Source organism: Lates calcarifer, linkage group LG20 (assembly GCF_001640805.2).
Source record: "Lates calcarifer isolate ASB-BC8 linkage group LG20, TLL_Latcal_v3, whole genome shotgun sequence".
NCBI lineage: Eukaryota > Metazoa > Chordata > Actinopteri > Centropomidae > Lates > Lates calcarifer.
The window spans coordinates 20,082,236-20,107,087 of NC_066852.1; the positions used below are offsets into that span (position 1 = coordinate 20,082,236).

The window sequence follows — 24,852 nt, forward strand, 5'->3', positions numbered from 1 at the left end:
AGTTTAAATCAGTATAAACACTTAACGACCTGTAACATCATGTTTTCCCTTAGTTTATATAGGTCACATCTCTGCAGGAATACTGCAGGTTGCTTTAGTGGTTTTTGTATTTTGTATTCCAGAAACTATAGGTAACTTTAGTAAATCGGTGATGCAGCCTAGTTGTGTATAAACGCAGGTGTTCAGTGTAGAGGACTTACCTTTTTTATTACTGCGGAACCTGACGGGAGAGGACATGTGCTCCATGTTGCTGTTGGTTTCTCAAACGGTCCCTGAAGCAGATCAGAGGCAGACAATGGATAAACTACAATGTCTACTGCTGCCAAACTATTCAAGAAGTAATTCAACGTGATGAGGCATATGGTCTGTGTGTCTGTGCGAGTCCATGTATGAGACTGAGTTCCGGGTGCTGTCCGCTGGGTGTCGCTGCTCTGACGTGGGAGAGAGGAACCGGGCTGATATTTACCAATGAGCAAAATGAATGCAGGATGCAATTAGCCTACAAGCCTACAATAATAACACAATAATAATAATAATAATCTACTAAATAAACTACTACACTTATACTACTCAACATTTTAATGATTATAATGATGAATACTATACCCCTACTAAAAAGGATTTTCTTGCTCCAGGTTGTAAGTCTCATTTATTTTATTTAAAGTCCATGATGTGGAAGCACACTTTATTGTGCAAAATTAATTTAAAATTGATAAAATTTGACATTTTTACCTTTCAAACTATACTCAAGAACACATAGGCTAAGGACAAAGTGAAAAGATCTCTTTTTTGCACATTTATTTTGAAAACAACTCAGTGAATTGACTGATGAAATCTACAACACAATCTAAAGTGCCTGAAAACCTAAACAAACATCCATAAAAAGAACTATGTATGCAGCCTTAAGATTTTGCCATTTCTTGGTGGAAATATGGTGAATAGCTTAGACCTGAATGCTACAGCCAGGAGTTTAGCTAATTAGTTAGCTGATGCTATGCTAATTGCTACATCAAGCTAAGATTTGATATTTTTCCATTAGAATCCGTTGTAACTAGCTACTTATCTGTGCATTGGAGCCACCTAGCTAGCTTAAGAAATAATTAAAAATATAGTTTTTGTATTTGTATGATGCTAAATAATGCAACATAAGTTAAAAAATAGACGTATAACCGAAATATAACTTTTCAATTTTAGTTTCCGTCCACAATGGGCAAAGAACTAGCAGAAAAACAAACGGATGCTATGCTATATATCTATGAGAGGCACAAACAAGAGGCTAACCTGTGTTACGTTAATCTACCTTTCCTACAAAGGTACAATTTAGCTTAATTAGCTTGCTACAATTCAAGTCTACAGGAGTAGAGTATTTGATACTTGGTTCATACACAGGTTTTCAATTATTATTATTATTATTATTATTATTATTATTAATAATGATAATTAATTAATATCCATTGCTATTATTAACAATGTACACTCTGAAATACCAAAATGTGTGGTCACATCAGGAATAATAAATAGCTGGCCATTTTCCATGTTCTGCCTTAGAAAAAGACTGTATTTGATAACCAAGTTAATGTTATAATGTACATTAAACAGAGAGTCACTTAAAACTAAATAGTGATTCATATTTAGTCATATGAATTTATAATTTTCTTTATTAAATACAGTTGTAGTTTCACAGCTCAATGTGTTCGATGTGGTCTGAACATTGTTGACAGAAAATACATTAACGCTTTCTGATAAATAATTGACCTATGCAATGTAGCTTGAAGTATAAAGTGCCATGTGTTTCACAGCTTCTTGACAATAGTTGATCCTAGAGCCCAACCAATAAACTGGTCAGCCAATTTTAGCTTATCACAGATATACTAATATTATCATACTGTAGATGTTGGCCAATAAGTAAAGAGACACTAATACATAGATGCAATAATATGTTTGAGGTAATTTAGAAAGAGTGTTGTAGATTGTCCATTTATTAGCATTGACAGATTTTGGGGCAATTTAAGGAATCCTTATTAAAAATGTTTTTGTTACATGCTAAAAAAAAATACCAGCCTATATGCTGCTATCGTATCTAATGCTAAATTCTCAAATGTCAATATGGGCATAAACTAATTCCAGTATCAGCTGAGCTCTAGTCAAACAATTTAAATATGGGTTCACAGAGCAATATGACTAAGATGAAATGTGCTAGGCAATAAAGCTGTGTACACATTTTTACTACTTCTGATATACCATGAATCTGTATTCATTGGATTCTGCAGGTTGTCCATGCATTAGTCCCCAACATATAGCTTTATGATTCTTCCAGTTCTCTCTCTATTGTTTGAGAAGGCACTACTGTGTTCATAAAGTTTATTATCCTTCAAAAATAGGCTTTATAGACGTGTCATCTCTCACCATCACATTAAACAATCAGAGAAAAGAGCTGTCCTCTGTAGATCTGTCCCACAACGCTCTGCATGTCCTCCTGTGCCTGTTAGACTGGTCTAGGTCCGAGCTGTTGTCCTGCAGTGGCTGCGACGGCTCATGTTGGATGTTTTCTTGTCCTGAGTGGTTTTCATGTTTACAGGTTTCAGCGTCTGTCATAGTCCTGCAACACTGGCTCTCATCTTGTGAGTAGTTTATACATTCTCTCTTCAAACAGGAGTGGACCTGCTCAGTCCTCATGCTATGGTTGTCCTGCATGTTTTGCTGTCCGTCCGAGTGACTGTCAGGTATGCTGTCTTGGTCTTGGCTCTGAGTGAGGTGATTAGATTCTGTGTGGTTATTTGTATTGTCCGGGTCAGGGCTCTGTCTTTGTGGTTGTGAACAGTGGGTTTGTTCATGAGAATCATGGATGTTGTCCTGGATGTTGTGATTCTGCCAGAAGGTTTTAGAGAGCTGCTCTAACTCAGAGCGCAAAGGCAGACCGATGTCTAGGTGCATCAGCAGGTTCTCCAGCAACTCCTCGAGCTTTGAAAAAGCAGGACTGAAAGAGTGAAAGTCAAAGTGTTGTAGTAATGAGAGGCTGTATTGTGCAATATTTACATATAGCTAATATTTGGCTTCATAGAAATGTAGTGTCTGCAGTTGTATAGTCATACCGTTTATCAGCGTCCATGTCACAGCAGAGGACAGCCAGAGGCAGGAAGGCTGAGGGGCACTGTGCAGGGTAGTACTGCTGCAGGAAACCAGCTACATTCAACCCAAAGTCATTCGTCCGGGGAAGGAAGTCAGGGTCAGCACTCACTCTGCCTATTATCTAAAGAAAGACAGAAAGATAATGTACATAGGCATCTTTTGAATTCTTAGAAATCAAGTGCATAATATTTTTAGGATAGTTTTAGACGCTCTTACCTCACATATCATGATACCAAAGGAAAAGATGTCAACCCGTTCATCATAGGTTTTTCCTGAGAGGTGCAGAAATAAAAAGATCAGTATTTATTATACTACTACTGGACCTTATTGTAGTCTCAGATCTCCTACAGAGCCACCCCCTTGAATATTTTACTACACTACAGCACTTTGTATCATCATTGTATTAAGAGGAAAGTTATAGTTGGTTAGCACTGTTCAGAAACTTTGTGTAGAATATATAGAGTATTTAGACCCATGTCAAACCAGAATATGTACAGCACTTTATTTAAATCCAATATGAATCTTCACACATATGCTGTGAAGAGATAAACACTCAAGCCTGAAATCTTGTGCACTCACCATGGATCATCTCAGGGGCCATCCAATAGGGGTTTCCTACCACAGTATACCGCTTCCTCCGGTCAGGCCTACGAAGCTCTGACAGTGGCCCCCTTGGAGGCCGGTCCATAGAAGAGGTTCGGCTCTGGTTCCTCTCCTGCATCACTAGCCTGGCTAGTCCAAAATCTGCCACCACCACAGACTGGTTCTAAAAGAGCAGAGAGAGAGGGAGAGAGAAAGAAATGGTAAGAACACTTAATGAGGGAGTTATGCTCCATTGTTTTTATATGAAAGATCAAATACGCAGCAACATTTTGGTGGTCTGCTTTTGTTTATAATACAGATCAAATTTCCCATAAACCTAATGGCTTCTTTGGCAGCCTTATAGAAACCAATTAGGGAATTTTGGCACAAATTCAGTTACTTCCAGGGCGCATGGAGGAGGGAAAGTCTGAAGAGGTCAAAACTCCAGCAACACTTGTAGTAGAAAGTACAACTTTATTGTGAGACAAACACATTCTGTTTGTGGTCTTCATGAATGATCCTAACAAAGGCCACAAGCTGAAAGGTGTTGGTCTGATGATAAAGGTGCTATTTCCTCTACAAGTGCTACTTGAAGTGGAGTTTTGACCTCTTTTTTGTCATCCGAGACATCAATTATGTATGCAAGAAAAATGTATGTAAATCTAACAAGAAAATCTAACAAGAAAAAGCTAAAGAAAAATTGAATGTGATGGGACCACTTGTCTACCTCTCTGACCAGGCAGTTGAATGAGTTTAGATCTCGGTGGATAACATTCATGGAGTGTAGATAGGCCTTAGAAGGAGAGATGGTATACATTAGATAAAGTCGGTAGCAAATGAAGGGATGATTTTGTATTTTAATATTTATTTTAAGAGTATTGATCAGAAAGACTCACCATTCCAGCTGCAATGTCTTTGGCATAACCTACTCTTGTACTCCAGGGAAAGTCCTTGTCCTACAACAAAAGTATTGTGGTCACCATACAATGTCTGTATACTCTGAAAGTGCTCATGAGGAAACATAAAAACCTATCGTAACTTACCATCTTTATGATGGTCTCTCTTAGAGATCCGCCCTGGATGTACTCAGAGACGAAGTTTATTCGTTTGTCTTTATAAAACAGTCCAATGAACTTGAGAACATTGGGATGATCTAGACAGCGCATCACCTTCACCTGGACAAATTCATAGCAAACGTCGATCATGACATTGTAGCATCATGAAAATAGCTCATATGTAAGATAGCAAGATAGTCTACTCTTGTGCTAGGGAACATTATTAATAAAATCCGGTTTTCTTGCAGCCATCTTCCTTACATAGATTTAATATGTGCTGTGGTTTCTGTAGCTCTATAGTCTCTTAAAAAAGTGACCACTACTATACCTCCTTTAAGAAAGTCTTCTGTGTCTCTTCGTCAAAACGGATCAACTCTTTCATCACCATCACCTCCCCTGTCTCCTGATGTGTTACCTTAACAGAGACAAGTTGGCTTGTCAAAATCAGTCTTACAGAAGAAGTGAAAACTATGAATTCAGTTGTAAGAAAGGTTTTGAGGAGGTCATCCATCAAAAAAGGAAAGGGACAATGTACCTTGACAGCCTGTCCAAAGCAGCCCTTGCCAAGCACTTCTCCGTGGATGAGGTCTGAAGGTCTAAAGATGCGGTGGGTCCGCTCTCCAGGGTCCACGCGGAGAGACTCTGAGCGAACCATGTCTCTCCTTTGAGATAAAAGTGGCAGTCCTCCAGGGGACAGAGGACACTTATCTATACTATAGCTGCGCCTGGGAAGGAAAGAAAAACTTAGAGAGAGGGGGAAATAATGAATCAAAGTATTCCAGTGGTCAGCACTTACAGGATGTGTCTTGATCGCACTCCAGTGGTTCCTTGGTGCCGAGGCGGTGAGTGGCTCATCCTGATTTGTTCATCTGTGTCCTCCCCTGGACTTGGCTCTTCCTCTAGACTCGGGAGTTTGTGGGTTGGAGCTAGTTTGTCACGGACGCAAGGGTCAGGACGGCTATTGTTGTCCTCTGGACTGTTTGAATGAAGGACGTCATCAGGAGCCTGTGGGTTATGTTCAATGGTCAACTGCAGGGGTCTGCTTGTGTCCTCAATCACACAGTGTATCTGGAGGAAAGAATATTGCGTTGACATGTGGTTATGTTGTGGTTTCTCAGAATTACTTATTAAGTAATGTTTTTGTGGAGGCCAGGAGGTGTAACCACTGATATTATTACTAAATCAGGAGGTGGTTTGAAGCCTACCTCATCTGGGGAAATGTTGCGAACAGGAATGCCGTTGACCTCTAGCACTCGATCACCAGTGTGGACAGAGGACAGCAGGTCTGGGCTGAGGACAGTTGAGTCTAACCTGAGGAGAGAGTGACAATAAGCGAATGGGTGGAGGACAAGTGGGGTAAGACAGAAAAAGAGGAAGGGATTTTGGACTGGTTTTTGGGCTTGGTTAGAGACTCACTCAGTCACAGTGATGAGAGGGCTTTTGTCTTGGCTGAGGTCCGTGGTCACAGTCAGGCCTCGTCTTCCAACTGTAAGAGGGGGAAGCTCCACCAGCGCCACCATGTGGGGACTCTTGGTGAGTGGAGAAGCTGACCTTGCAGCTGATACTACACCCTGACGGAAACAGTGGCCACTGCAGAGTAGAAAAAATATGGGGATATAACAAATATTATATAAAGACACATTAGTATCAGAAACCTGTATGAACAGTAATTATACATTTTCTATGTATCACATCAAGCATTTTTCAAATTTCTGTTTCGAACTTACCAGTAGAGTTTGGTGTGTTCGACAAGCGTGTAGGTGTCTCCATCTCCAATGAACATATCACAGTTCATACAAGTGAAGCATTCAGGGTGGTACTTTTGTTCTCCAGCAACCTGTTTATGCAGGGAGGCAGTCTGGTCAAACACAATGAATTTGCCAAGGGAATAATATTGGTTTTGTACAATGTGACATCTGGGGTTAGACTCGAGGGGCTACATCCAGCTCTGAATTACAAGAGTTCTTTTAGTGTCAGGATGTTTTCAGAGGATTTCCTCCTCTTTTAAAGGTGGGGGAAAAAAATGTTTATTTTCATATTAGGAGGGAACCAAGAAGCAGGAAGACTTTGAATGTATTGAAAGCTCTTTGTAACATGTTGAGATTTTGTAATATTATCTACGAATATTACATAATGTACATATTTGTTGATTTGCATTGTCACTTGATAGTTTTAACAACTGGTGGTTCTGACTGATCAATTAAGCAGCTATTTTTAAACCGGCACATCAACTAACAATCAATTGGCTACTGGCTGAGTTCAAAAGGGTTTGGATCGAGTTAGCAGAAAAACAGGAAGGAGGATTATCTGCCAAGGTGACTTTGGCTCGGGACAGTTTGTTGGATCTTTAACTGTGATTTTGTGACTAATCACAATGGGATGCTAGTCAACATCACAAAATAAGACCAGAGGGGAAAAAAACTAGTCAGGAAATGAGGCTTTCCTCTTATGTAGTCTTGTAGTGCTTTGCTGTATAAAGCTTTAACCCTCCATTTTGATCATGAAGCATTTTAATGATCACCATAATGAGTCCTGTTGCGATGGTCTCCCTGCAGCCGTGGCAGTGCTCTCCATAACGGGCCCAGTAGTGCTTCTTACAGTAGAGCTGTCCCTCTCTTTCATAGTACCAGTGAGACAGGATACAGCCACATTCACAACACCTACAGTAAAGAGGGAAACAGAGAGGAGAGAGTGTAGGATGGCGAAACAATGAGCTGGCAGTAAGAAGAAACAAGAGAAAATTAAGGTTTGGGTAGGACTGTAAGACAATAGACACTCCAGTGGTGTGTTCACGCAAAGTAACACGAGCCTCATCAATGATGGAACACATGAGACTTGAGGAAAGTCGACCTGTTAGATCATCTCACACAGGATCAGGTAGAACACTTCCAGGTCAGCTGGACCATAAATAATTTTCTTCAGTTTAGCCTATTTTTAAACACACAGTATGTCACCGACACCCAGATCCTTTTCCTCTCTGGACTTGTTGGGTGGCAATGTGATGCTTTTATTAGTCACAAAGTTGAAGTTGACACATCAAGCTGCTGCTGTTTGTCCAGTACACACATACAGGGAAATTACAGTTATCTTCACTGCAGGGGTGGTGTTGAAATGATGCATTACAGATATCAAATCACAGATGTCACCGTGACAAAGAGTGCTTGTGTGTGCACTCTGAGAAGGCTTAAATGCAGTACAGTGCCTCGAGATAACTTCTGTTGTGAATTGGAGCTATATAAATAAAACTGACTTGACTTAAATCGACTGAAACTCGACTTGGTTGTAGATTCTTGTAGTACTTGAATTCTGTCGACCTTGATAATTGAGAATCTTCACAGAGCTCTTACAAAAGGACTACTCATGTAGGGTCACTAGTCAGTCACATGTCTTCACAGAAACACTATAACTTAATGGGCACACCCACACAAAGATTGCAATAGATCTAAACACATTACGACAGTTGCCACAAAACCTGCTAGTTCCTCAAATGCAGAAAACAACTTCACATTCACATTCAGTCCTTTTTAAAATTTGCAAACTGAGGCAAACTGTGGCATCCTGGCTACAAGTGGATGTAGAATAATACCTATGCACAATAAAAACCTGCCTTCTTATCTCTCCAGCACTACAGCAGGCAGCAGGAGTGGGAGGTGACTTCCTGGACAGAGTACAGCTCCATGTTTCCTCTCTCCCAGCCTCTACTCTAAATGCCATGCTGCTCTTACAATAGGGAATGAAAAGGTTGACTTACTATTGTGACTGAAGCCATGAAGTGAAAGAGTTTTCTCTAATGTAAGAGACAAAACATTTCACTGTCATCAGTCAACCTTTATCAGTCAGGGTCTTCTTGAATACATTAGGAAAATAGTTAATTGTGTCATCAGTGTAAATCTTGTTACATAACTTAAAGTGGTAATAATCATGGTCCTGGTTGGAAGTAATTCTCTTAATTTCAAATGTTAGTTACTTTCATATCCCTTTTTGTGTTATTTGTTAACAGAGAATATCAATATGGTCATCTGCGTTTTACTCGATTGATACTATAGCTGTGGTAGGGAACATTAGGTTCAGGAGATTAAATACAGTCACTAACAGGAGTCACAAGTCTTTACAGATGCTGGGGATATAGTGCACCATGGAAAGCACTGTTAGTAACGAATGAGAGGCAGATCTCAGAGGAAATAATTAAGTAATAAAACCTTTAGACAGCTGCAGGTTTATTTTTGACCTCCTGTCTTTGTTATTGTGCTGCTGGCGACGGACGTGGAACCTTTCAGCCTCACATCTGTGATTCCACTTCAACATCTGGTTGCGAGAAACCCCTGGAATCAGCACAGGCATATACCCAGACAATTTTTCTTCTCTCTCCATTTTCTACTGCCACCCATCGCCTCACATTTCTCAGTTTCTTGTACTGAAATTATTCCCCTCATGTGGCTTGTGCTGCATCTCACTCTTATCTTTAGCCATTCATGAACCACCTCTCTGTTCTGAGATCTGTCTCTGTGTTACTAAAAGTGGAGCCGTGGACAACACTAGAACCAGGTGTGCATAAAACAAACATGTCATGATGTCAGGACATTAACCGAGGTCAAATGTTAAGAGTCAAATGACGTATTCTCCTGCAATGGTTTCCTCCCTGTTCTTTCTGTGACGCCCTGCAGGACTTCCTTTTACAAAAAAACTGTAGTTTTTATAAACGGAAACATTTGTTTTTCATCCAGTTGTATTGTCTCGGGTGTTACAGGGATATTGTTTCAATAGTGTGGTTAATATGTGGTTTAAATGTGAGCATTTGGAGTTTAATCTGTGTGTATTTAATATAGACCTGAGGAAGAGTAGTTGTTGGTGGGGTATAACACATAGGAATCAAAATAAACAGTGTAGCTATGTATTGTACTGTTGGCTGCTTAAAAACCTGACAAGGCAGTAATGTTGCCTGTTATTGTTATGGTTTCATAAACTACTCATTCACATACTCTGGTAGCTGATGTGAAAGTACAAAGATTGGGGGAAGCAGGGTTTGCTCATGTATCTGTCCGTCTCTTGCAACAGACTTCTGTTTGAGGAAGTATCACAGATGTTGAGCTACAGTTTTCTTTGATTCTCCTTTACTGACTTTCACCCGCTCTTTCACACTCTTTCTCTCACTCGCACATCTAACATCTCATCAATTAATAACAGTGGCTCTTACCGTCCTTTCATTCCTCTCCGAAACCTCTGGTCCCGCCGTGACATTCTGTCCTGTCAGCTCACCAATAGACAACTGTCACTCAGAGACAATCCACCCAGTTAGGAAAGGAGTCTATTAACTTCATGGGCTCGGTAGCAGGTGTTGTCTTTTACTGTTTTTTACTCTCTCTCTCTCCATGCGCTCAGAGGCTTCCTGTATATATGAGTCCCCTCTCTAATGTGCAGAGTAGCTGTGTGAGAAAAAGCTCTGACCCACTGACACCAGCTGGCCAGTCTCCCTCTGCTGGCTGCGGGAAAACAGACCTATCCCAGTGAAGAAGTTCTGCTCCACCCTCCCCCTCCCATTCCCTCTAGTATGTAGACCTCTGCTAGATACAGTTACACTCTTCTGCAGAGTCCAAAGAGTGTGGGAGAGTTAAGCTTACAGACTCTTAAAGGTGAACATATGAGAGTGTTAATGTGAGTTGATATAAGTCTTGTTTTTCTCAGAAGTGTTGTGAGAGCGTAAGTGAGCCTGTGTGCTTTGGACTGAGCTGTGTTCCCATCAGCACGGGCATAATCTCTTTATGAATGCCCCAATTACTGCACTGTCCTGATCCTACAGTAAAGCGCTCTATTCATCACACACAACAAACAAAGACTGAGAATTCAGTTTAAAGTGCAACAAGCTCAAAATCAGAAGAAATAAACCATTGATACTTCAGTATGAAGTTTAGATCCTCTCAGATTATCCATGTGAGTGTGGCTCTGCTGCTATTTGTTTTGCTTGAAGGCACCAGAGAAATAACTAAATCAGTAGACTGCTCTTTACATTGGTTATAGGGTGACCATAGACCATAATTCATGATAGTGGTAGACCATGTCAGCACATGAATGCAAACTGATAGAAATAGGTGTTTGTGGCGTGGGGGTGTCATCATCAAACCAACAAAATTAAAGCATTTGTCTGCCTTGAAAACATGTAATATACTAAGTATCTGTGTTTTGTCGCAGTGTGGCTCAGTTGTGTTCTAGTTTGTTTGTGAAGCGTGCAGTAGTATGTACTTCACCGTTCACCATTTACTTTGTTTCAGTATGACTTACCATGAAGACACTGCTACCGAAACCTTTTTTAGTCTGCCCAGGCAGTAGTTTGTTATTTCCTTTTTTTCTTTTCTGCCTAACTCGTGGCTATTAGAACCACAACAGTAAGTGCAGCTTCCTCTTATTGCCTTATGCCACAAACCCCTCCTTACTTACTCTGTCTCATTTTAATGCTTGTGCAGCAGCAGTTACCTGAAACAGTTGTCACTGGTCACTTCTTTATTTGAGAAAGCATTGTCAGAAAGTGTACAAAAAGTGCACAGTTTTCTTCATAGGCCACATAAAAAAACACAGATGTTAAAAACACACGTTGAGCTACATGATAGAGACACAAATGTAAGCTTCAGTTACACTTTTTTTATCGCAATGATATCACAGCCTACAGTGTGATTCAGCACACATTCAAGGACAATGTAGAAAACCAAGCACTTGTATGTATCATAGTAGTACATAACTTTAAAAACTGTTAAAACTCACACACACAAAATATTTAATACTGTATTAATTCACTTGAAGTCGTAAAATGAGACTAAGTAGATAAAGAACATAGCTTTTTTGCTTTTTTCTCAGCATAATTTAAAACGACTAGTAAACGTGAACGATTTTCCAACAGTGTTAAAGGAGGTACATCAAAAAAAAAAAGAAAAACACAGTAATCACTCCTCAGATGTCATTTAAACACATCATGTATTCAAATCATATTACCTCACATTTGGTTTTAATGCTTTCTGTAACAGCTAATCTAAGTCAAATCTAAGCCACATCAGAATATCATAACAAATACATCCTAAAAATGAAATATGAAATATGCATGTAAACCAAAATTTGCGTTATGTAGCTATAAAACATTGCCTTTATAGTGTCGTGAATGAAGGGGAAGGATTCACAAGTGACCCTCAGCCTCCACATTTGTTGGTACTGCCGAGGCCTTGAAATGAACACAGACTGCTTTTCAGGGATCAGATAATGGCTGGTCAAAAACACCACACCATGAAAAATTCCACGAAGAGTCCCTTTTGTTCACAGTTCCCCAAAATAGCAGCCGTCTGTTTCTGTCCGTACACACTGCTGGACAGACTAACTAAGAGTTTGCACATGAAACAAACAGTACACTCTGCAGACCTAAGGAAAATCCAGTCTAACTGGATAAAAATGTGGCATTGGAGAAGGTATTTAAAAAAAAAACAAAAAAAACTTGTGTCATCAGCATGCAGACAGGTCTGAAGGAGCTGCCCTGAGGGAGTCCTTGGTCTTCACCCAGAGGATTCATGGTGATAACTTGCACAGGAACACAAATGATGTTCAAACGCAACAACAATAAGCAAATACTGTATTATAGCACAACTTGGTCTTAAAATCTTTTATTTCAGTGGTTCTCAGCCTGGAGGTCTGGATCCCCAGAGGGTGACAAGATGATTCATAACAATTATTTCCCCATAGGGACTCTACTTTAATTTGTGCTTCTTTTTCTGAAATGGTGAATATTTTTAATTCTTTGACCATCGCTCAATTATCCATGACAAGGACGCATTTCGCCACTCTGCCTACAACAGAGGCATCGCCTTGTCTTAAGGAATCATGACCCTAACAAGTTGAGAACCACTGCTCTTTTTGAAAGAGACCCTTGTATAAAATTTAAGAAAATGAAAAGGTAACATGGAGTGTGTTGAAGCTTTAGCTTCTATGGCAGGTTTAAACATCTACAATTTGGGATCATGCAGTAGCACCACTGTTGTTTTAATGAGGTCACTTCCTGTTGGTTTCTCACTTCCTCCTTCGGCCACAGTATTCACCCTGACAGCCAGCACCTAATCACCAGAGGACAGAAAATTAGTCTTCTCTCGACACGCAAAAGTGAAAATCTCACTGTAAAACATTTTTAAGCTAGTTCAACATGAAAACACAGGTTTCCTTACCACCTTAAAATCTGAGTTAACAGAAGAATTTGTTTGAAGTTGTAAGGTAATAAACAACATTAAACTTAAAACATTAAAGTCAGTCGATACTAACACTAATAAGCATTGTGGTCAGAATAGCTTTACAGTGACACCATCTCAGTTTGAGTTCCTGTAGTAGGAAGTGTTCCTGTGTGACCATGTGAAAAGTTTTAAATGTGCCAGTTCTGTAGAAAACCTTATATGTATATATATCAGAAATAATTCAGAGAATATAGTGGGAGCTTTTTACACTAGAGCTGCTCCTAGTGGCTTTGTTGAATTTCAAGTGTATAGAGATTATTACTTAAATACCCGTGGGTAGCATAGGAGGAGGTAACCACAATGTGTAAAAATATTTCCATCATGTAACTTTCATTTAAACTAGAAGGAGGAAGACTTTGTTGGGAGTTCTGATGAATGATAAGTGGAAATTCTTAGCTGACTGGATTTCCAGTGCAATGTTTTACAGTGTACAGACACAACTACTGTAAAGCAAAACAGTGTGTATTATTTTACCTCTGTAGCCCCCTGATCCCAGTAAGGCCTGCATGGCTGCATATTTGGCTGCTTTCTGTGCCTTGGCTGTATGAGACAAAAGCAAGTGAAAATGAAAGTTAGGAAAAGTAAAAGTAAAAGTAAAAGTAAAAGTAAGCAAGTAAAAGTAAAACTAATTAAGTAAAAAGGAAAGTTAGTATGCAGATAAATACAGGTTCTGTAAGAGCATACATGGTTTAATTTTATCAAAACAGATTTAAAAAATGATTTTATTTGTTTGATTAACAAGCTGATTGAAAAACAAAAAAGTCTGGCTAAAACTAATATTAAAAGTTGCTTTACGAAACAAGGCAATACTGGGTGATTGCCTTTATGTAGCACATTATGGTCATCCACCAGATAACATTTGAGGTGTGGTAGAACAGGGGGTTGGCAGCATGAAATGTATGTAATGCATTCATGTAAACGTGGAACAAAACCTCCAAGAATTGTTTCTAATAGCTTATTAAAACCATGCCACAAAGAACTGAGGCTGTTTTGAGAGCAAAGTATTAATATGGTGTTCCTAATAAAGTGCTCGGTGAGTGTATGTGTGTGAAGAGAAAAGGACACAGTGAGTTTTCTTACATTTTTGCCCGGCCCCCGTATATCCTAGAGAACAATAACAGAAAAGACAAACTCAGAATAAACATCTGATAAGTTGCATTTACCCTGTTTGTTATTTCAGCGGTAACATGAATGAAAATATGCCAAAATATTCACCACTCAAGATTTTTATTTATTTATTTATTTTAATTCCTGGTGTATATGTAACCATGTGTGTTGATCCCTTTTAAGGTTTATCAATATTAAAAATGTTTTGCTCATCATTTCAAAGACTCCGCTGAGTATCAGGGAGATGGAGAGTGTCAAAGTTCTGTGTCTTACCTGGATAGCCTCCACCAGCTGCCCCACCAAAGCCAGGTCCAGCACCCCCTGCTGGAGCAATGGGCACATTACAGCCTGTGAATTAACTGTGACTCACCAGTAAGCAGGTAAGGTGTTTACGGTGCAGTGGTCTGAATTCTGTAAGTGCATTTGTTTTCAAACTGAAAAAATAAAATTGCTAATTATCATCCTCTGACATTAGTGTTCTGTGTTTTGTCAGCGCTTCATTGAAACTGACCTGGTAAGCCGCCCACTCCTCCTGCTCCCTGGCCTGCTCCAACAGGACTTCCTGCACCTCCCGCTACACTACCTGAAAAGGTGAGTGAAGTATAAGCATTTAGAAATCAGTCAAGCGCTTAAAAACCCTAGAAGATATCCATGACAGCAGAAAGGCTTCACTTGTTTTCTTTTGACAGGCACATTTTACATTATTGTACAATTGTAGCAAGTAAAAATGTCATTATTTTGATTTAATCTGTTGTATGTTTTCCTTTTTAGTTAATTTTCCTTTTTAAATTAGAAACTTACCTGTGCCTCCATTGATACGTCCTGTTCCTGCACCAGGAAGCCCTCCTACTCCACCACCTAATGAACACAGGTGTGGTCAAGGTATATTAGATTACGTAAATAACAAATACATAATAAATACATTTTCCAGTAAGCAGCATAAAATGGAAAACAAAGCAACAAATAAAGAAACCAGATGAAAGAGACTGACATGCAGTCCAGCTTTATCATGGGTCTCAAGTATTTTGTATGTTGTTGTGTTCAGCTGTGTTCAACAAACCTCTAATATAAATATAAATGTGAAGTCAGTATTATTTTCTACATAACATCACATTCTTATTAAGAACTAGTCCAAGTTGTTTTTTTAATAATATATATTAAATTCAGGTTGTAAAAGGAGACTTCACCAAGACTCTCAGCTACATGAAGACTTAATGACCATAAATGGCACATATAATGAGAGCAGTTGAATTTTATGGGCTCCCACTTATTCCTGACCAGGCCTAATTTCCTGTTGCTTTGAAGCACGTCTTTCTTCTCTGAGTGACGTAATATCATATCACATTTGTTTTTTTCAATATCTCCTTGTCATAACCCAGAGTACTTTAATGGTCTGTTATGAAAGACATGGTCCCTCAGTCTCCTTGGTATGGGCCAGTCTCCAGCAACAGTATGAACCTGATGAACTGCTGCTATTAGTAATGATCAAAACCTTCTAATGAAATATTTATATGCATCATAACTTTACCTGGTCCATAGCCAGTTCCACCCAATGACGAGCCATAACCTGATTTAGGAGGCTTTCTTGTCCCAAGTGCCTGGCCACCAGGTCCATATCCACCAGCCCCACCAGGTCTAAAACCCCCTGGCCCAGTTCCAGCACCTCCTGGGCCAAAGCCACCAGGTCCGGCGCCTCCTGGGCCAAAGCCACCAGGTCCAGTGCCTCCCGGGCCAAAACCACCAGGTCCAGTACCTCCCGGGCCAAAACCACCAGGTCCAGTACCTCCTGGGCCAAAACCAGCACCACCTGGACCATATCCCCCAGGGCCATAACCTCCAGGTCCAGCTCCTACTCCACCAGGAACAGTTCCCACACCTCCTCCTAATCCTCCTGCTGGAAAACAGCACAACTATATGTAATCAAAATGGCAGTCATCTGACAGTTTATTAGGTACATGTCTCTTGGGTCTTGTTTTGTTGTGTTTTGTAGTGTTATATGTATCTTAAGTTGTCATTTTGGCCAGATCTCTTGTGGAAATGAGAGAATGTGTTGCAAGTTAAATACAACTAAAATAAAATAAATATCACATAAATCCCTGATCCTAACCCAAACCTCACCTGTTCCATACCCTGCTCCTCCATAACCTGGAAAAAAGGATGAGAAATGTACTTCAAATAATGTTCTGTTAAATACTCTTAGCATACAATCAAATAGGCATATTTGTATCCCACCAGCCTAATTGCTGCATTTGTATGATCATAACTTACCAGCTTTAGGTTTTCTTTTTCCTAATCCTTGCCCCGCTGGTCCAAAGCCTCCTGTTCCTGTTCCAGCGCCACCTGGTCCGAAGCCTCCTGTACCAGCACCACCTGGTCCGAAGCCTCCTGTTCCTGGACCGGCACCACCTGGTCCGAAGCCTCCTGTACCAGCACCACCTGGTCCGAAGCCTCCTGTACCAGCACCACCTGGTCCGAAGCCTCCTGTTCCTGTACCAGCACCACCTGGTCCGAAGCCTCCTGTACCAGCACCACCTGGTCCGAAGCCTCCTGTACCAGCACCACCTGGTCCAACGCCTCCAGGCCCAAACCCACCAGGCCCATATCTGCCAGGTCCAGTACCTGTTCCATCAAGTAAGGCCCATGCACATGGTGCACAAAGTGCCAGCATTAAAGACATGTTTATATTTGTACTGACTTGCAACATAAAATTCATTATCATATACAAAGAGAAAGAAAAAAATCTGTACATTTTAAAGGTGATAAAAAATAAAAATAAAATAAAAAAGTTTCTCACCTTGAGCTACACCCAGTGAGGACGATCCATAGCCTGCAGAGGGAGTTAACAGCCTGAACATTTTTTAAAACATAATACATTATTAAAAGTTGTTAATGTTGAAATACACAATCATTGTACCTGATTTGGGTGGCTTTCTTGCTCCCAGTCCTTGACCTCCACCAGGAATAGTCCCTGCTCCACCAGGTCCAAAACCACCTGGTCCTGTGCCAACACCACCTGGTCCAAAACCACCTGGTCCTGTTCCAACACCACCTGGTCCAAAACCACCTGGTCCCGTGCCAACACCACCTGGTCCAAAGCCACCTGGTCTGGTTCCGGCACCACCCAGTCCTGTCCCTGCACCGCCAGGCCCAACACCACCTGGTCCAAAACCACCTGGTCCTGTGCCAACACCACCTGGTCCAAAACCACCTGGTCCAAAGCCACCTGGTCTGGTTCCGGTACCACCCAGTCCTGTCCCTGCACCACCAGGCCCAAAACCACCTGGTCCAAAACCTCCTGGACCAGAACCAATTCCACCTGGTCCATAACCTAAAAACAAATATTGGTTCAGTTTCAGTTCTCTGTCTGTATCTGTATGTTTACTCTGAATATCTGTTAATTCTTACTTTTTGGTGGTTTGCCTGTGCCGGTACCCAGTCCTGTACCTGTGCCATATCTTGAACCTGCAGGACAGAGCATATAAAACAACCATCAACCAATATTTAAATTCCATGCTACTTAAATGAGACATGCTCTTTTTCTATCTGAACTTAACTATTTAATTATTATTACATTAATTATATAGATTTCATGGAGGTGAACATACCAGGACCCACACCACCACCATATCCCCCCAGTCCACCACCAACTCCACCGGGGCCTACTCCTGTTCCTACACCTCCTCCCAAACCTCCAGGACCAGTTCCAACCCCTCCAGCTCCGAGTGTTCCAGCTCCCCCAGGACCAACGCCTCTGCCTCCATAGCCTCCAGGTCCAGTACCATAGCCACCTGGGCCAGCCCCATAGCCTCCGGGTCCTGCACCATATCCTCCTGGACCAGTACCATAGCCACCCTGGCCTCCTGCTCCAAGAGTTCCATATGCTGACAGAAAGATAAAAACACTGAATATATCATACATCTCCTTTGCTGCTGAAATTATAATTAGTCCTCATTAAGAAGATGACTGTATAGTCTGCAGTTTATAGAACCTTTGCCTGGTTTTCCGGTTCCCTGTCCTACTCCAGCTCCAGTTGGGTAACGTATACCTGAGAGAAAATACAGTGTACTTCAGGTTGTTTCAGTAATGTGTTTGCTGTAATTTAGATGGCAAAGATAGTGAAAGTTGGCATACCTCCTCCTGGTAAAACTCCAGCTCCACCAGCACCATAACCTATGACGGATAATGTGTGAAATATAAATAGGAATTGTAATACAGGCAAAGGTATGGATGTTGAACATTGTAGCAACTCACTTTTTCCAGGTTTAAGGGCTCCTGTTCCTACTCCACCAGGCCCACCAGCCCCAGGTACCAAGCCTGCTCCTCCAGGACCAGCTCCAACACCTCCAGGACCAGCTCCAACACCTCCAGGTCCAGCTCCAACTCCTCCAGGGCCGGCTCCAACTCCTCCAGGGCCGGCTCCAACTCCTCCAGGTCCAGCTCCAACTCCTCCAGGGCCGGCTCCAACTCCTCCAGGTCCAGCTCCAACTCCTCCAGGACCGGCTCCAACTCCTCCAGGACCAGCTCCTGTCACAGTCCCATCAGGTCTGTACACTACATTTAGAAAATAAACAGGTCTTTTTCCTCAGGACATAGGGGCCAGTTTTTTGTTATGTTATAGATTTAGTATATTGTGATACACAGTTGTTGATACTGAATGGTTGTAGATTCAAAACCTTTGGGTGGTTTAGGTGTTCCTCCCACGCCACCAGTTGCACCTTGTGGTCCAACTCCAGTTCCAGTAGCAGGACTGTCTCCTCTTCCCACACCTGTTACACCACCTAAAACCCCTCCTGCTCCTCCTGAACTGGCAGGACCCCCTCCTACTCCTCCTGGTCCTCCGCCTGTACCACCTCTCTCACCATCAGGACCTCCCTCTCCATCTCCTTCGCCTGGTGTGTCACCTCTGGGGACACCTGCAGACAGGGCACAGGACACCAGGTGGTAGCTATTTAGTGGAACTCATATAGTATTTACTTGTGTTTTCCCATTGTTTTTTAGTAGGTAAGCACTGTAAGTAAGTTACTTGTGTTGTAAATCATGTTTAATAGTGAACTAGATTTTCTTTTGTTCACCTGGGGGTTTAAGAGGTTTGGCTCCAGGCAGCGTCCCGCTTGAGACATCACCACCAGAACCTGGCCCCAATTATACGGTGAAATTTTAGAAAAGTCAGGAAATATTTTCCTTGATTTCAGTCACAACATCTCTGCAGAGTGGATTATAGAAACTGGGGCAGATATTAAAAATCCCAGAAGCACAAGCAGGAATAATAGTTAGAGAGCATGAGGTTAAGAAGTGCTCTTCACTGTACACTCACCCAGCACTTTATTAGGAGCACCTCTACACCTGTTCATTCATGCCATTATTCAATCAGCCAGTCATACAGCAGCAGTGCAATGCATAAATCATGCAGATACATGTCAGGAGCTTCAGTTAATGTTCACTTCAAACATCAGATTGGTGAAAAAATGTGATCTCAGTGACTTTGTCCTGTGGTGGATGGAAAAGCTTTGTCGATGAGCCACAGATGTCTACTTACCAACACCCGTCCCTGCTGTTTGGAATAAGAGTAGAAATACCTGTTAGAGAAATCCTGAAGACAATATTTATACTTAACTGAGCAGTTTGTGGAGGTTTACGTACCACTTGGTGTCACAGCCCCGCCACCAACTGTAATGACAGAGATACAGAAACAGTTTACATTTCCAAAAGATGAATATTCTTCAAATATGTTTGTAGCCAGTTTAAGTAGTTTTAGCTTAGTGTCAGACTGCCATGCAATAAGTGTGAGGAAAACACTCACTCTCAGGCACAGGTACACCAGTGACAGCTGTGAAAGCATTCAAGTGGAGAAATATTGTGATATGCATCAAATAAAAGCATTTGTGACAGCGTGATATGGCACTGTATCATATAAGCCAGGTTTTATGTTGAAATTATGCCCATGCTCTTACAAAATCCATATTCCTTTACTGTATACCATAAACCAAATTAACCTCTCACAAGTAACACCAGTGTTCAGGATACTTCACACAAACTTACCAGGGACAGCTCCAGTGGAACCTGTTGGATATGAGGACAAAATGTTATTTATATATATCCTGTTATTTCAAATACAAAGGAAACAAGTAAATTTATTGGAGATGAGTGTTTAAGTTTCTGCATCTTCAAAGTGCATTTTGAAACTCATCATCTAAATTTGGCAAGCAATTAACAGAGAGGCAAAAATAAATAAATAAAAAGAATGAATATATTCAGTTCAGAGGTAAGTAGTAAAAACATAAAGTACTTTATAAATGGCCACATGGTGGCAGTGTCTACACCAAAATCTGGGACCTGTTCCTTTGCTCACCACCAAATTTATTTTATCTTTGTTCAGCAAATTTGGATCTCCAGCTGACCAACAGGGAAGCAATGACAGTGACACAGCTACAGATGTACTCTGACAGAAAGTGATCACTGACAAATATGGCTATGAAATAAACACTGACCTGGAACTTCGGTCCCATTGAGTCCTGTTTTATAAAGATAATTTAAAGAACGTGAAAGTGGGAAGACAAGACAGCTGAGACAACAGCAAAGTTTCTTTCCCCATAACATATTTCCTCAAATATTACTTCCAAAATACTCCAAAAGGCAAATAAATTAACACCTTTATGTTGCATTAATATGTGTTTTAACTCTGCAGCATGAATCACCAAATATAAATACCTGGTTTTGCTCCAATGATGGGGATTCCTGTTCCACTCAGGCCATCTCCATCACCACCTGTTCCCACTGGTCTGCCACCTACACCAGTGCCTCCTAAACAACAACATTTTAATTTAAAAAAAAAAAAAAAAAAAAAATTATATTTAAATGTTTTGGTGTTCCTTCATTCAGATCAAAATTTGTTCATGATTTAAACATACCTTCTCCTCCTGAACTTCCAGACCCTTCTATCACACTGCCAGCACCACCATCACCTGGTATAATGTAGTAAATGTAGTGTTAAAGGGATTGAGAATTTATTTTTTAATAGTACAATATTTGTCTTTATTGATATGTTACATCAATAATCAGGTATGATGATGATTACATTGAAAGCTAAAAGAAAAACTGCATAAAATGATAAAAATAATTACTACTATCAAGTTATAAATGGATAGGAGATGCAACAAAAACAACTGAATCAACTGAATCCAGAAAAAAGAAAATATAGCACCAAATACAAGGGCTTTTGGATAAATAACAAATGACAAAACTTGTCAGGCATATATTATATTAAAACTAAGGGAAACCCTATGAGTAAATGTATTGTTGTGTTACTTGTGTTGTAACTAAAGATGTATTTTCGTTATCTTTTCTTTTGTGCTCACACTGTGCAGATACCTTCTGATGATGGAGCTGGTGTGCCTCCAGGTCCTCTTCCTGATCCAGAGGACACATTATCATACATCAGTTATCTAATTGATAATTAATAATTGACCATTACCAAATATGAGTTCTTAATCTGTGAAACAGAAGCTTACCGCTGGGTCCAGCTGTTGTCCCTGTACCACCAACAGTGCTGGTGCCATTCACTGAAACACCAGTGCCCGTCCTTGTCCCTGCTCCTCCAGTGCCAGTCCCTGCTCCTGCCCCAGGTATTACTCCACCAGGTTGCCCTGCAGTTTATAAAAGAGATAATCTGGTCAAGTAAGAAGAGGTGCTTATAAACAGTTCTGCTCCCTCAGTTCAAACAGTTATATAATATATAAATAATGCTCTGATTGACTTAACTACACCTTACCGTACTTAGCAGCTTTAGATCCAGCCGTACCAAAGCCTGAGGATCGCAACACAGTGATTTAAAAAAGAGACATTTGTACCAATGAGATCCACAATTAAAGGCGGCCAACAGACTTGTTCTAGTTACAAAAATTTGTTTTCCTGAAAAAGATTTATCTGAGATGTGATTTCACTTTACAGCAGGTAGTTTGTAACATACTGCTTTTGGGGATTAAAGAAAAAAATATGCAACATTGTCTTAACACTGTCACTGTTTAGCTACAGTAAAGATGGTTGATCAACTGTATTCACTACCACATTATTGTGTATTTAACCATACTGCAGTATACTATAAGATCCTACCTATCTACAAAGTAATATTACTTTATCCACAATAACTATCCTTTTCTATTGCAGTTTTGTATGTAACCTAGTAATTTCTTCCATTACAGGCCGGATGTACCTGTTGCTGCAATTCCCACTAATCACCAACAGAGGTCAATGAAAGAATAACTCATAATTAAACCTGATTTAGATTTCTAACATGGTTCAGATGTTACACAGACTCTCCTCTTGAAACCAACCTGTACCTCCAGTGCCAGGTCCAAAACCTCCTGGTCCATAACCACCTGTAGAATAACAGAGGATAACAAATATACTGTAAGACACTCCATCGATCGGTTCAGAGGAAAAATAATCAGTTCTAACAGCTCTTATCTGTTAATGATTATAATACATAAACAACTCATCACCTCGTCCTGCTCCACCTCCAAGTACGCCACCAGCACCCATTCCACCTTGACCTACACCAGGTTCACATAAAAATTATTTTGGTTTTACTAGAATTTGGATGAAACCTACATGATCATGTTTTTAAGGAAGAAAAAGTAGACGTTTTTATACCGTATTTAGCAGGTTTTGATCCAGGTCCATAACCTGTGAACAACAGAAGTCAGTTAATTTAGGAATTATAGCAAAATAAGATTTGGCCTAGTTTAAGTTTGGCAAAATGTATCTTTAACCTGTTCCATATCCAGTCCCTGGTCCCACACCATAGCCTCCACCTGGTCCATAACCAGTACCAGGCACAGGTCCAACACCTGGCCCATATCCACCAGGTCCATATCCTGTTCCTCCAGTTCCTACTGCTCCTGTGGTCCCAGGGCCGAAGCCAGGTCCTGGTCCTACGCCACCACCAGGAAGCCCTAGGTGGGAGCAAATAGGTGTAGCTTTAGTAAAGATGTGAAATGTATTAAGTCTTAAAATGTTTGTTGTTCAAGAAAAAACACCTAATACAAAAACTTGTATCAGATTTTATGTTTAAACTTATGAGACTACTTTAACTGCTGTCTAACAACAAAGACATGTCCTGTGATAAACATCAAATTATTATTGATAAAACTTTTTGAGCCCTTCTTTTGGTTATACCCACTACATACTGCAGTTTTTCATATAAACATTAGTCATGTTTTAGTTAGCTCTACTTGTTGTAGCTGCAGGATTCTGCTGGTAAAACTCCACTAATACTTTTATACTGACAATGACCACATGAATCAAAGGCACCTGTGTACATATGCAAAATATGTTGATAATTGTTTGTGTTTCTGTTTGTTTCACACTGTTTCTTAAAAACTGAGTATGTTTTTTCTTTGTTCATACCTCCAGCACCACCTGGTCCAAAGCCACCTGGTCCACCTCCCGTTGTAACACCAGAACCAGGTATCCCACCGGTCCCTAATCCTGCTCCAGGTCCACCGCCAGTTGTTATTCCAACACCTCTTCCTGGAATCCCTCCTCCTGCTCCGAGCCCAGATCCAGGCCCAACTCCACCACCAAGTCCTCCTGCACCAAGAGCACCTCCGCCACCTCCCGGCAGACCTGCAGCATTTTATCAGAAAATGAAAACTAATCCGATGGCAGTTAAAGCCCACAGACAGACAACTGGCTGTTTTCATTTTGATGTATAAGCACAACTGGATATTATATGAATTTAATTATATTCTTGTCTGTTAGTAAAAATAAATCACAGATTACTGTAGTTTAAAAAGTAGTTTCTTACCATATTTACGGGCTTTGGCACCGGCATAACCTGCAAATGCAAACACATCACAGTCTTTTAATAAAACTTCATCAGTCAGTGGATTTATTTGAATATTTGTCTTTTGTCCATATATCTTCATCTTCCATCATATTCTGTCGCCATACCTCCTGGTCCATAGCCAGCACCACCTGGTCCATAGCCAGCACCACCTGGTCCGACTCCACCTGGTCCATAGCCTGTACCAACACCACCTGGTCCGACTCCACCTGGTCCAAAACCAGTACCAGCACCACCAGGTCCGACTCCACCTGGTCCAAAACCAGTACCAGCACCACCAGGTCCGACTCCACCTGGTCCAAAACCAGTACCAGCACCACCAGGTCCGACTCCACCTGGTCCATAGCCTGTGCCAATACCACCTGGTCCGACTCCACCTGGTCCAAAACCAGTACCAGCACCACCAGGTCCGACTCCACCTGGTCCAAAACCAGTACCAGCACCACCAGGTCCGACTCCACCTGGTCCATAGCCTGTGCCAACACCACCTGGTCCGACTCCACCTGGTCCAAAACCAGTACCAGCACCACCAGGTACGACTCCACCTGGTCCATAGCCTGTCCCAGTACCACCTGGTCCATAGCCTGTGCCGGCACCACCAGGCCTGACCCCACCAGGACCTATTCCCGGACCTCCAAGTGCTCCACTTAACATACCTATGAAGAGAATAACAATCCTATTTTATTGATTGATGATTCTTTGTTAAATACAATTTTCAATTATATTACTATTCTTCAACTATTCTTACCGTATTTACGAGCTTTGGCACTGGCATCATATCCTGAAATGTAAATATATATATTATTATATTCTAATTATATGATATATAATGAGATATTTTTCTCTGCTAATTCAGTACAGTCTGGTGGATTACTGTGGA

The 24,852-nt window shown here is 40.9% G+C and overlaps 2 protein-coding genes across 2 annotated transcripts; both read right to left on the reverse strand.

The window, feature by feature from the left end:
* Positions 1–1,640: 1,640 nt before the first annotated feature.
* LOC108893306 (LIM domain kinase 1) lies at positions 1,641–10,246 on the reverse strand. Its single transcript, XM_018691220.2, has 15 exons — positions 9,961–10,246; positions 7,288–7,426; positions 6,494–6,603; positions 6,183–6,356; positions 5,972–6,077; positions 5,563–5,834; positions 5,302–5,491; positions 5,095–5,181; positions 4,755–4,886; positions 4,608–4,667; positions 4,439–4,504; positions 3,709–3,895; positions 3,346–3,401; positions 3,093–3,250; positions 1,641–2,977 (listed from the first exon to the last, which is right to left on the reverse strand). The coding sequence occupies exons 1-15, from the start codon at positions 10,002–10,004 to the stop codon at positions 2,422–2,424; spliced, it is 2,337 nt and encodes a 778-aa protein (XP_018546736.1). The 5' UTR covers positions 10,005–10,246; the 3' UTR covers positions 1,641–2,421.
* A 1,003-nt stretch (positions 10,247–11,249) lies between these two features.
* On the reverse strand, positions 11,250–24,749 carry elnb (elastin b). The gene is made up of 35 exons (XM_051078758.1): positions 24,721–24,749; positions 24,080–24,628; positions 23,934–23,963; positions 23,534–23,752; positions 22,897–23,079; positions 22,778–22,810; positions 22,627–22,677; positions 22,465–22,503; positions 21,897–21,932; positions 21,637–21,771; positions 21,497–21,535; positions 21,037–21,090; positions 20,837–20,929; positions 20,617–20,640; positions 20,168–20,188; positions 19,769–19,795; positions 19,665–19,679; positions 19,201–19,260; positions 18,802–19,041; positions 18,380–18,679; positions 18,260–18,298; positions 18,117–18,173; positions 17,734–18,009; positions 17,534–17,590; positions 17,043–17,456; positions 16,923–16,955; positions 16,397–16,747; positions 16,247–16,273; positions 15,657–16,022; positions 14,930–14,986; positions 14,640–14,711; positions 14,402–14,449; positions 14,102–14,125; positions 13,496–13,561; positions 11,250–12,850 (listed from the first exon to the last, which is right to left on the reverse strand). Exons 2-35 carry the CDS (start codon positions 24,624–24,626, stop codon positions 12,807–12,809), a joined length of 4,077 nt encoding a protein of 1,358 aa, XP_050934715.1. The 5' UTR covers positions 24,627–24,628; positions 24,721–24,749; the 3' UTR covers positions 11,250–12,806.
* Between the last annotated feature and the right edge of the window lie 103 nt (positions 24,750–24,852).

What these genes read in the sequence shown, in the direction of transcription:
- LOC108893306 (XM_018691220.2), bottom strand. Translation starts at nt 10,004, where the DNA reads ATGTCACGGCGGGACCAGAGGTTTCGGAGAGGAATGAAAGGACG. An exon ending in CGGAGAGGAATGAAAGGACG is followed by an intron (nt 7,427 to 9,960) that starts GTAAGAGCCACT and finishes TCTTTACTGTAG; the next exon opens with GTGTTGTGAATGTGGCTGTA. An exon ending in GAACACACCAAACTCTACTG is followed by an intron (nt 6,357 to 6,493) that starts GTAAGTTCGAAA and finishes TCTACTCTGCAG; the next exon opens with TGGCCACTGTTTCCGTCAGG.
- elnb (XM_051078758.1), bottom strand. Translation starts at nt 24,626, where the DNA reads ATGTTAAGTGGAGCACTTGGAGGTCCGGGAATAGGTCCTGGTGGGGTC. An exon ending in AACACCTAAACCACCCAAAG is followed by an intron (nt 18,680 to 18,801) that starts GTTTTGAATCTA and finishes TTCTAAATGTAG; the next exon opens with TGTACAGACCTGATGGGACT. An exon ending in AGGAGCAGGGTATGGAACAG is followed by an intron (nt 16,023 to 16,246) that starts GTGAGGTTTGGG and finishes GCTGTTTTCCAG; the next exon opens with CAGGAGGATTAGGAGGAGGT.